Source organism: Amblyomma mixtum, chromosome 5 (genome assembly GCF_055824585.1).
Source record: "Amblyomma mixtum isolate Tamu chromosome 5, ASM5582458v1, whole genome shotgun sequence".
NCBI lineage: Eukaryota > Metazoa > Arthropoda > Arachnida > Ixodida > Ixodidae > Amblyomma > Amblyomma mixtum.
The window spans coordinates 22,153,580-22,165,989 of NC_143016.1; the positions used below are offsets into that span (position 1 = coordinate 22,153,580).

The 12,410-nt window shown below is 44.9% G+C and overlaps 1 protein-coding gene across 9 annotated transcripts in view; it reads left to right on the top strand.

The window, feature by feature from the left end:
• Positions 1 to 12,410, top strand: part of LOC149341525 (uncharacterized) — a 99,090-nt gene that overhangs the window by 67,766 nt on the left and 18,914 nt on the right. For all 9 annotated transcript variants that reach the window (XM_089543625.1, XM_089543626.1, XM_089543623.1 and 6 more), the window contains 6 exons: positions 2,299 to 2,445; positions 3,164 to 3,471; positions 5,888 to 6,083; positions 6,239 to 6,578; positions 6,684 to 6,869; positions 7,206 to 7,382. In XM_089543625.1, the coding sequence (XP_089399751.1) occupies positions 2,299 to 2,445; positions 3,164 to 3,471; positions 5,888 to 6,083; positions 6,239 to 6,578; positions 6,684 to 6,869; positions 7,206 to 7,382 (1,354 nt within the window). The remainder of the gene's footprint in view (positions 1 to 2,298; positions 2,446 to 3,163; positions 3,472 to 5,887; positions 6,084 to 6,238; positions 6,579 to 6,683; positions 6,870 to 7,205; positions 7,383 to 12,410) is intronic.

The following is a 12,410-nucleotide window of genomic DNA, read 5'->3' on the forward strand; positions in this document are numbered from 1 at the left end:
CAACAAGCTGCTTTAACAACACGATTTAACTAATTGCAGTTAAATTATTCACTACAACCGGTGGCAGGTTGGCCTCCTTGTCATCAGATTCTTGTCAGTCGAGAAGTGCTCATACTTCACATACAATGGCTTCAACAATGTATCATTTTCCTCTGCTCGCATCATGATCCGCACGTCAGTAAGTCATCCCCAGTGCAGTCATGTCCTGCCGTGTCTGCATCAACGACGCGTTGTTACCAAACCACATCTGTTTAATCATGCAGATGTTTAACAACGTCTTCAGTCGTTTCTTGGCCATTGAACCATGCTTTACGCAAGCAATTTCCTATGCACTCTGCTGCCAGTCCCATGCACACTGCCTTAATCATTTCCATGGCAGCGAATAAAGCTATCCAAACAGGAATGGCTTCACCCAGCATGTCAGTTCAGTTGCTATCATCATATGTTTTATTGTAATGCTGATGCTAGGACACCTTGATTGCGTGAACAACGCCCATGTCCTGCTGGTTAATCTTACGCTTTTCATTCAGTAGCAAGAATAGTATTGTCACCACAGTTAGTTTTCGATGACAGAGGACAGCTGCCGGTGGCAGCCATTCATCCTCATGGGCACAAGCTAGCTAACGTGACAGTTTGCCGCCTTCCACCAGCGCAGATGTCGCCCTTCAAGGCATTCATTTTTGTTGCACCATTTTGTAAAACTGATTCGCTTTGTCGGCAGCGTCTTGCCTTTCTTATTGCATTTTCAGTTCCTCACATTCTTTTCGAGGCCTGATGTCACAGGTTCTCGGAGGCACTCTTCAAAGTCCGCTTTTACCAGATGCGTGGATTTTTCGGTTGTTGGGCCGAATTTGCGGTGCCTCTTTGTTCATGCTAACCGAGGTGTGGCGCCACGGTTGTTTGTTTGTTTGTTGTATCTGAGGTGCAGTTCCATTGCTCTAATGCATATTTTGAGGGTAGTACCACCCTCATTTGTAATAAGTGAGTGTTCATTATAACTGTGGACATTATAAGTGGGCTCGACTGTAATTGTTGTGGTGCTGAATGGAGTACAGAGATTTCATTGTTATCGCTACAGTTTTACCAAGTAAATTTAGGTTGTGTCAGCGATGCTATTACATCAGAGTGTGGATGACATGTTTACTGAGGGCACAGTTTAGTCAAGCAGGTACTTGTTCATTGACAACTGTTTCTTGCTGATGTATAATAAAAGATTACATTATGACTCTGCAGCTTTATAATGGTAATTGTTCTTAATTTATGTTTGGGTTTGTTTGACGAGTTGCCGAGTTTAAAAGTAACTTTAGCCTTCAAATATATACAATATCTTAGTTTTATCCTACTGGTTGCACGTTGTGGAAATGGGATATTCTCAGTAAGTGCAATAGTGGCAACTGATATCCTTGAAAGGAATTTGACTGTTTAGTCTGCAAGAATACCAGGGTTGAATTGATGGCTGCAAGCTTCTATGACTGAAAAGCAGTGGTTTCAGCATTTCTTAAAAACCTTTTACTGCATAGAGAAATTTGGCTCCTCCAGGTTACGCATTAGTAACTGTTAAATTGGAGCCCTTTTCTTGAAATGAGAGGTCTCTCAGTACCTGAAGCGTTTCCCAAGTGCTTCAGAAAAAAAGGAGTAACAAATAAGTGGGGCCCACTGTGTGTGGATTCAATAGTGCTAGAAACTTTGAGAGATATGTTGAAGTTAAAATGTTTCGAGATATCCTATCATTTGGCGAGTTTAGGCAGCATATACGTACATTAAACGCGTAATCAGATCTCATTTTAGCTTTAGTCTGTGTAAGACCATGCATTCACGCAAGAGTGTCCAAAAAGGTGACTTTAAGATGGAAAAATGTGTATCCGAAAAGTGCAGTGAGAATGCAGAGCAGACAAGCAAGAAATGTTACATGAACTGGTAACGCTATTAGAGAGGCACAAATCTAAAGTAAGAAAGTAATCTACCGTTGGCAAATAAATTCATAGATTGTTGTGTGGATGTGGTATACCGTATGCTGTAAGGCATACTTTAGCAGTGGGCTTCAGATCAATTTCAACCACTTGGGGTTCTGTAGTATGCATTAAAACCTCAGTGCAAGAGCGTTTTTTTTTTGTTTCTTCTGGAGTTTAGCCCGCTAGCTTCAGCTCCGCAGCACAATGCCATATCCTCCGAGCCTCTGCATCAGTTACTTTGTTGAAAAAAATGTGGCCGCAATGGCACCAGCCTTCGCACATCTTTGCTTTGGTAGGCAGTTTTTTGTGGAAAATGTGGGTTCTTTTTTTTTTTTTTTATCCACAGATTGAAGAGAAAATTGAGGAGGAGATTACAGAGGCTTACACAGAATCTGATGATGAGAGGAACCGAGCTCTGTCTGATCCCGAGGAGTGTGCCAATGCTGCAGGCATGCAAGTCCCTTTCACCCTGGACTTGTCTCGAGAGCACAGGGTTGGTGCCTCTGTGTTGTGAACTTTGTTCTTTTCTTTTCTTTTTTTTTCTTTTTTCGCTGTTTGCAATTTGAGGTTGATGATTTGACATTTTGGAAGCATTTTGAAATTGCACATGTGTGGATGTTTTGCACGCAAAGTCCCGAGATTATTACTGCAGATCTTGTTTTATTTGAATTCGCTTTATTCAGACTTCTGGTTTATTGAAACTGATATGCTTTAGTCCAGTCAGCATCAAGTGTATTAAAAAGGCTCCTGGTAACTCAAAATCTGCATAATTTCGTGATGGCTCGTTTACTGTTGTGATTGGCTAGCGGAGTAGTACTGGGTGCCGCGGACCGTGGCCCATTGTTACCAAAAGTTGTATCCTACTATGGGCTGTCTTGTGCCAGGTTGGGTGGCGAAATCGAAATTCGCGTGTTCATTTATACAAATACTCTTTTTGAAAGGCTGCCTACTACGAAAGCATTATAGGTAAATATCGTAAGGAATCTACAAATTCAGAGACATAATAGATACTCACCATTTGAAAATGAGGCAGAGGTACTAAATACCAAGTAAATATGACTTGGGGGCAAAGCCTTGTCTGCTGGCTTTTTATTTTTTTGCAAGATTCAAATGTGTTTTCAAAAATTGCTGCACATGCAGCTGTATGAGCTGCTCTTTTCAGTCGCATATTTCCGGTTCTGTGTTATTTTTTTCTTCCTTTTGTAACACAGGTTCCATTTCCTGAGATGGGTGTGGACATTGTGATGCCATATGCCCTGGACTCTGAGGAGGAAGAAGAAAGGGATGACGTCGATGGGCAGGGGAGGGGTGCTGAGGGCAGTGATGAAAACGCACCTGCCCGTGTGTGGACCACGTGTGTGCAGGACTGGGAGGACAACTGGCTGTTTCGGCAGCGCAAGCGCAGTGCTGCGCTGGGCGCCTTCCGGGGCGGCCGCTACGCTGCCTACTACGACCCCATCAACATGGTCATTCCCAACCCAGCGGATGATGGCAGTGGCCGGGTGCGACTGGGAAGCAGGTAACAAGCAGTGCAGGCGCCTCTGGGCCAAGTGCGGCTAGGAAGCAGGAATACGCTCCAACGGGAACTTTCCATTGACGTTTGGATAAGTTAAATTTCCTGTAGGCTCCCAGAAAGCACCCGACTTGGTAAATGCCTAAAGGTTTTTTTAAATCGGAACATTTGAAAGTCTCCTGTCTTTGCAAGCTAGCTTTGAGAGCCACAGTGATTTTGAGGGGTTAAGAATGAGTGCCAGCCTTTTATTACAACAAACGTAGCTGCTTAAGGTGAGAGCAGCGAAAGCATATGGGTGGAAATACAGTAAAAGCTCGTTAATTCGAACTTCACGGGACCGGGAAAAAAGTTCGAATTATTCGATGTTCGAATTATCGAATGGCCGCGAAAAAACTGACAAGAACCATTTACATTACAGTATATGCACCGTATTTACTCGCATAGTGAACCCACTCGCATAATGAACCCACCCACGCGGTATTTTTGCCTAAGAATTGGAAAAAAAAAAAAGCGTCAGTCGTTAACGCTGCCCTCCGTTCCGCTCAGTCATGGTCCACAACGCATTTCTTGGCAGTGTGCCATGATGCTGCGCAGCGATAACATCACAGTGTGTTTACTTTTGACGTTAGCTCTAGCAAGGGGGGAAGCAAACTTTGGCAGAGTGCCAGCGCTTGTCCGGGGGTGCAAGCCTCGTTTTCAGTAGGTTCGCCTTATCGTGACGGGAGATTTTGGGGCGGACGCCACTCAATCATTGGAACGCGCAATAGCAGGTTAGCAGCAAACGCCTTTTGCAGGGAACGATGCTAAAAGCCGGCGTCATGATCGCGGCGGACCGCGTGCTTCCATTGGCGACTGATGGGTGGAAGGATGGACGACACTCGCAAAGAAAAAAATTTTTTCGCACGTAATTTGTAGCGCCCGTCCGAATTCATAGCCTTTCATGGGCTTTGGCTGGGACCGCGCTGACAGTACTTATCCGTATTTCCGAATTAACAGGGCTCGAATTAACGAGTAGTTGCGAGTTCCGGAGGTTGCGCGGTATAGGCAGCCGCCACCGCGGTCGCCAACCCCTACCCTCCGGTGCCGCCGGCCGCCACGCCAGTGATGGCGCCATTTAAGCTTTCCCACTCTTCCACGGTTTTATCTAGTTCCATCTTCCCTCCCCGTTTAGAACGCGCGTTTAGGACGCGCGCAGCCTCTAACTATGCGGAGGTGCTTTTTTTTTTGGCCACGTGCTGTGTGCCAAGCCGCCCAGACGCGGCGGCGTGAAGTTCGAATTATCTGTAGCGGAACCGGCTCGCTTTCGAATTAACGGGCTTTTTTATACACAGATCTCTATGGAGCTTGGCCGGACCAAGTAGTGTAGTTCGAATTATCCGAAAGTTCGAATTATCGAGGTTCAAATTAACGAGCTTTCACTGTACTAGATAAACTGGGGGAATACCGGGATTTGATGACTGAAATGAATTGATTGAAATTGAATGGAAAATTGGGTGACAAACTGGAAATTTTACATAGAAAAACCGCGTGCTGAGCCCCGCTTTTTTGATGGAAGAAAAAAAAAATCTGAAGCAGTACATGGTTTAAATGGAACCCCCTCCCCCTCGAACCAGTTTTCTAAGAGTGACCCATAAATCCATCCCTGCACACAATTCCACAGTGCCTCAAATTTAGCTTCCCCTTTAGTGATCCCATAGCACGCCTGAAAGGGACCTTGATAGCCAAATCGATGGATTGTGAAGGATACAGGCCTAAACTTCATGGATACATCTTCTCCTGTGAAGATCCTCTGACTGCTGTTGTCAAAGATGCTCCTGAAGTAGAGGACGAGTTATTGGTCGGCAACCTTGCTCAAAACATTTGCAGCAGCACTTGCAGGTCCATTTGACTACTGGGTGCCTCATGTTGCAGCTTGCATGCTTTCGATGTTCTTACTGGTGCAGCTTTTACTGGAGCGATAGGTCTGGTTGCAGATGGAGTTCACATACCTGCCTTCACACTGCAAACGATGCATGTTACCGTTGCAGTCTTTCAATCTATGGCCCTCAGCTCTGCATTTAAAACAACAGCTGGGCCTAGCTAGGTGACTGTCTTTCTCCTTCGGGCTGATTTTGAACACGCAGTATTCTATTGTGCACTTGCTTGACTCATAGTCCGATGCACACAAATGACAAAGTTTTTCCATAAAAATGTGCTAGTGCTTCCATCATGTGTGCTTGAACACAGGAGCTCATAGGTCACATAGTTTTTCATGACAAGTTGAGTAAACTGTGTGCATGGTCAGCTACTGCGCTTTCGTCCATGCTTGTGCTTTTCTTTTTCTTCAGTGATGGTGCTTCCTTAGTGTAATGCATGGATTTTTTGATTGTCCATAATTTGACTTAAAAAGGGTGCCCATCTTTTGTATGTTTGTTTCTTGCAGGGACCTTGATGAGCTATCTGAAATGTCGGAAAAACTCTCTGTTGGTTCTCTGGAGTTGTCCAGTGCATCAGACTCTGAAGAGGACTCGACCGCAACAGCTGCATCAGATGTCTTTGAAAAGGAGCCTGCCAAAACAGCTACTGTGGCTAGCAGTGCCAAACTTCGGGCTGCTCCAACAAAATCTGCAGATGCTCCGGTAATAGCTGGAATAAATTATTTCTTTTGTAAAATCTTTCGTCAAAGGAGCAGTTCATTATTGTAACTACACTTTAGTCTCCTCTTTTATGTCTGCTGAGGAATTTACTGATTCTTCTGTTTTTGATGTCTTCTGCCTTCTTATTCCAAATTTAGACCAACTGGAAGTACAAGTCCTTGGCTGAGGATCAGACGGATGAGAGGAGTTTTCCGAAGCCAAAGCCACAGCTCAGAGCTTCGCTGCAGACGCAAGGCGCCAGGACTTCTTCTGCGAGGCCATTAACATCAACTCCCAAGAAAGACAAAAAAGAGCACATTTCTGCCGCCAAGATAATTTTAAAGCAGTTAAGAGTCCCCACATATGCTGAACCCGGTGCAAGAAAACAGTGCAAGGACCCCTCTCTGCGCTTCAGTCTGCAGCCAGAAGCAAGGACAAGTTTGCACTCAGGGAAGATTGCCAAGTTTGTTTGTGAAGTGTCAACACCCAAGCTGCTAGGCAAGTGCTTGGGTTTTGCCTTTCTTCTTCAACATTTTGTGCACAGTACACTGCCATTGGTGGCAGAGTGTGATGTTTCAAAATGCTGCCAAATCCTTTCTGCAGGTGTGGCCTGGTTTCATGGCCGAGAGCAGCTGGTGCCAAACGACCACTGCCGTATAACGAAAATTCGTGGAAAGGAGTACATGTTGGAGCTTTACGACGTGAGCAAGAGTGACGAAGGCAGCTACTCTGCTGTTGCCTATACCGACAAGGACGAGGTCTGGTGCGACTTTGCCCTGGCAGTTAGAGGTGGGTGTCTTTATTGTGACGTGTGGCTTAGTTCCAGAATGGCTCACATGCTTGTTCGCTAAAGCGAGCAGTTTTCTGGGACGTCAACGACTCTGCGATCTTTAATGGTCATTTTTGTTTGATAAGGGAAACAGCCAGGCGATAACCACTGTACTAGCTCATTAGCACTGAAATTGCATTGAATTTATGGCTAGCATCTCATTTCCTAAAGAAGTGATGTTTTCTTTATTATGATGTGTCATTTGCCTTTGCTCGAGTCACGAGTGCTTCTATGTTCCATGGGCTGAACATCGTCATTCAGGTTATCACAGAGTTTGTCGTTATCCTTTGCTGCAGCCACGAGCCGTGCCACGAATGCACCCGACTTCACGGTAGCTCCGCACGTGGTGGAGCTGACCGGAGATCCCTGGGTGCAGATTTCTTGCACTGTGAGTGGCTACCCCGAGCCACGAGTTTGGTTTCTGCGTGACGACCTGCCCCTTCCTGACAGTGAAGAGGACAGGTTCTGTGTAGGTGAGTGTGTGGACTTGACACCTATGCTGCCTTCTGCATTCAATTAAAAGAGTGCATTTTTTCCTGGATTCTTAGTATTATCACAGTCTTGTTGATTCAATTTTTGGTGGGAAAGCTTCTGCTGACTTCCAGCTCTTTCATTATTTCAACTTTTGAGCAGGGTGCAGTGTGCAGGGTGCAGTGTGCAGGGTGCAGAGTACAGGGTGCAGGGTGCAGAGTGCAGGGTGCAGAGTGCAGGGTGCAGGGTGCTGAGTGCAGGGTGCAGAGTGCAGGGTGCAGGGTGCAGAGTGCAGGGTGCAGAGTGCAGAGTGCAGGGTGCAGAGTGCAGAGTGCAGAGTGCAGGGTGCAGGGTGCAGGGTGCAGAGTGCAGAGTGTAGGGTGTAGGGTGTAGGGTGTAGAGTGTAGGGTGTAGAGTGCAGGTTGCAGGTTGCAGGGTGCAGGCTGCAGGGTGCAGGTTGCAGGGTGCAGGTTGCAGGGTGCAGGTTGCAGGGTGCAGGTTGCAGGGTGCAGGGTGCAGGTTGCAGGGTGCAGAGTGCAGGGACATGTACAGCACACTTCCAGAATGCTTTTGGTTTGCATTTGGTCATTGTTGCACTGTCTGGTGGTCCAGTCGTCTACCACCAAATGGAACATGTGCATCCCCTCATACTTGCAGGAATTTTAGGCGACTGCCTTACATAATACATTGTGCTGAAATAAATTTTCTTCCTCCTACCCGCATCCTGCAAAGTTTCGTTGCCAGCTTTACATATAGAGTCAAGCCTCACCGTTCATATGTTTTACTTGCATATTTTTGCCAACATGAATAGACTTATCCATGTTATTAATCTTGTATTGTTGAATTCAGAAAAAACAAACTGTGGAGCTGTGATATTTTTTGTGTGACAGTCAAACATATCAAATATTGTGAACTATAATTCCACCATAATTATGTCATAATTATGGTGCTTCTACATAATTGAAAATTTTTATATGATGTACCTCAGGAACAATATCCCCTTCAGGCGCGAAAAAAATCTGTGACACAAATAAAATATGTGAGCACAATTTTGTGTTCTCCAAGCTGCAAATGACGAGTCTTTAAAAGACTGAAACAAAAACTTTATTCTTTCTTAGAATTTTAGAGTGTCCACATTTGTGGACACAGCGCCTCAGTACAGAAAAAATATGGCACACAACTAAAAGAAAGTGCGACAGTGTTCTCAGCATGACGTGGGGCACAAAACATGGGTAAAGGTTTATTGCTTGATTTGTGAACAAAATCAAGCACTTTAGAATCTACTTGTTGTGAAAAAGGTAAAAGCAGTCATTCTGAGCTGAGAGGCAAAAGAAAATGTGGCACTTTCGGCAGCGAATCCTACACTTCGCTGTGCATCCCTCACGGCGGCAGCGCTGCGCGTTTGGTGTGCTGACATGCTCTGGCCAGTGACTGTAGCCATCGTACCTGATGGTTGCGGTGGGTAGCAAATGCGGGCTAGCCTTCTTCGCAACAGGCTCTGGGCACTCACTGCTTGGCCGACCGCGCTTTTTCGGGGTTGTTCTGCTGCATACGATGAGGCTGTTAACAATGTCTCTCTGGAATGCCATCATATCCAAGGTACTTTTCTGTGGAAGCTTCTCGGCACTCGCGTCTCGTAGATATTCTATCCAGCTGTTGCACAACGCAAAAGACAGAAAGTGAGAAATAACCCTCACTGGCCACTTTCTGGTTCTTGCCGTAAGCGGGTACAGTGACATCACAAAGTCAAGTTTATCAACACCTCCCATGTATGCGTTGTACTGCACAATAACTTCTGGGCAGTCAATTTCAATATGTTGCTTTGTTGCTTCGCTCCATCGCTTTACTTTTCCCACATTCCCAATTCCAATTTGTGTGGATGCCATATTGACGACTCCATTATCCTGCCATCTCACAATGGCAATGTCTCCATTCGCGGAAACCTTCTGATCCATGCTTCCCCGTCCTTCTTTCTTCATTTCTTTGTCACTTTTTAAGGGACACTTGAGCAGTCGGTTGGCTCGGATCGTCCCGCTGGCGAGAATGCCAATTTGCTTCAGCTCCAGGAATAATGGCACTGAGGTGAAGTAGTTGTCCATGAAGCACTTCAGGTTCTTTTCCTTAGGCATTGCTTCCACAAGACGCATGACAACCGATCCGCCAAGTCCGAGGTGTGAATGCTGTGCACTGACCCCTGTTCCCTTCCCTTGGTATAGCTCGAGGTCATGTGCTAAGCCATCGGCGCTGCAGCGGACAAACACTTTCACCCCTTCTGGGTTTGGCTTTCCTTTAACAAACTGTTTGGCGGGGACACGGCCAGTGAATGGAACCATCTGCTCATCTATACTGTTGTGCCCCAAGGGTTCTAGCTGCAAGCACCGTGACCTCACTGCCTCTATGATAGGGCGCACTTTCCAGAACTTGTCCTGGCTGTTTGGGTCCCGTGGAGCGTTCGAGTCCGTGATGTGAAGCGCGGCTCTAATCCTAAAAAATCGCTTTGCTGTCATGGATTCAGCTATGGCAGGAATTCTTGGGAATTTTAGAACTCCCATGAGCATTAGGATTCCAAAAAAAATTTTGATTTCTTCCTCAGAAGTCCCAAGCACATTCCCGTCTTTCTGCAGGACGTACATGTTAGTGAATGTGGCTAGATCGCGAAAAAGCATGGGTGAGAAATACCGGCTGAAGTATGCCAATGGGTCCTCAGGGATTGATCCACCTTGAAGCTGGTAGGTGCAGTTCGTGTTCCCAGGTTGAAGAGGTTGTTCAACCCAGTTCAAGGTCTTCATCTTCTTCGATGGCACATCTGGCACTTGCTTGTCCTGCGTGCTTGATGTTCCAGGCAATAACAATGCACTCTGGGCAGTGCCATTTGTTGTAGGAGTCTGAGGAAAAAACACAACATACGCCACATTATTTTCTAACTAAACATATAAAACAGACAAAATTACCGTAGTTTGTGTGTCCTGCTCGGTGTACTCGTCATCAGAAAGATCTGCGTCAGAAATATCACCGTCTTGAATTCTTCTAAATATATTTTCGGCTGTGTCATCATCCAGGCGCCTTCTTTCAGTAGCATGCTTGGATATACCTGGAAAAAGAGAGGTTTTCTTCATTTCAGCGCGTGAGCAACGCCGTGAACTCAGGAAAAAGCGTGTGTTAGGAAAGGCGGATTTGAGGCGCCGTGTCCACAAATGTGGACGCTAACTTCTGGAACTGCATGCAGGGCTGAATTTCTTCACAAGAAGGATGAATGCAGCTGTTTCACATTCACAGGACCTTACATTGATACGTAAATGCCAATATTTCGGTGAGTTTGTATTTGGAATAGTGAAAAACGGAAGAAAACTAGAAGTACTTACTCTTCGCTCCGTAGAAGGTAGACGCGTCCATACTTTCCCGCGCTTTTTCGACAGCATTTTGTTGACATCCCGTGGGATGGCGCCACATGTCCGTTAAAGTGGCTCAAGGGGCGTGTCTTAGTACATTCAAAAAAGTGCTTTTGGTTGTATTTTTACACACCAGCGCGCGCGAAGTTCGCGTCCACAATCGTGGACACGGCGCCCGAAGGGGATATGCATACTAGCACTGCTCTGCATGGCAGGACTTTGGCTAAAGCTCCATTTCAGTCAGAAATAGAAAAACATTGAGGGAAAGTGTCTTAACAACCCGTGGGAAATTGCCTAATTAGGCTTCAGTTAGTTTCTCATAATATATAAAGTAACGAGATATAGTGAAACTAATTATATTTTTGAAAATAGGAGCAATACCAAATACTAGTCAAACACCTAATTTCATTATGATATCTCTAATAAAAATTTTCCATTTTGAAACCCATGCCTCTGCTTAATGGAAGTCAGTAGTAAAAGTAGAGGCTAATGCTGATGGTTTACTGGCTGATAACATATCAAGTATAGACAGTGAAAAACAGTGAAATTCAGTGAAAGTTTTAGAAGTTAATGAATGTACCTTTTGATAATGTGATAAAATTATATCTTGGAAATATTCAGTTGAGGTAACCTGCATTCCTTAATGTTTTATGATATGAAGTGCTGTTCTAACTTGCTTGTTTTGGCTCGTGCCTCTAGTGAAGCTGTTTTTCAGATGCCTGTTTTATGGATGCAAACCTGTCCTTTCATATGTCTTTCCTCTTTCCTTCCTTCCTGGCTGCTGCTGACTGCTGTCTAGCTTTTCTCATCAAGGGCTGAGTGTACGTCTGCTGTCTTTCCTATTACTTCTTTTCATTCTTTCGGGTTACTTTTGGTCTGCATTTCATCTGCAATTCTCTGTTGTGTGGCTCAAGACATTTGCTACATATTGGGAGGCTAATGTGTTGCTGTATAAAAAATGTTTGAGGCTTTCTGTAAGGGGGTCACAATGCATTTGCTGCATGTTGGAAGGCTGATGTGTTTCTGTGTGTGCTGTCAATGCTGCATAAAATGCGAAGAAAAGTGGAATCGGAGCAGCAAAATGAGAAAATTTTATTTGAGGCAGACTGTCATTGCACTCCACTATCTTGATGGTGCAAAGATGGCATGGAAGGATAAATAGGCACTGCATGTATTTTTTCTCCAGCAGCTAATATTTTTATGTTCTTGTCTGGTGGTAGTGTTTTCCTTTGGCATTTTAGATTGTTGCTGATGGTGCAAAAAGTTTGGGACAGTTGTATATGGGTTACAATTTACTCTCCAGATTATCAGATTAAGCTTTGTGTAGTCAGACACAACCAGAGAACAAAGCAGCAAATGCCCCACAAAGGAAATCCTCGCAACAATGGAGTTGACCTGCTTTTATGTTCTTGTTCCTGGTAGCCACCTAACCTAACCGAACCTAAATCAAAACCGAGCTGACTTTATTCAGTGACTAGTTTCTGGAGATGCTTTGTTTAGTGCCATTCTGCAACATAAGTTCTGATCACATGTGATTTACTGCGAACTTACTTTTTTTAGTTTCACATTGAAAAGTGCAGGCTTGAACTAATTTTTCCTTGTTCAAAACTTTTTTAGCATTTTGATGGTGAATAAATGGTG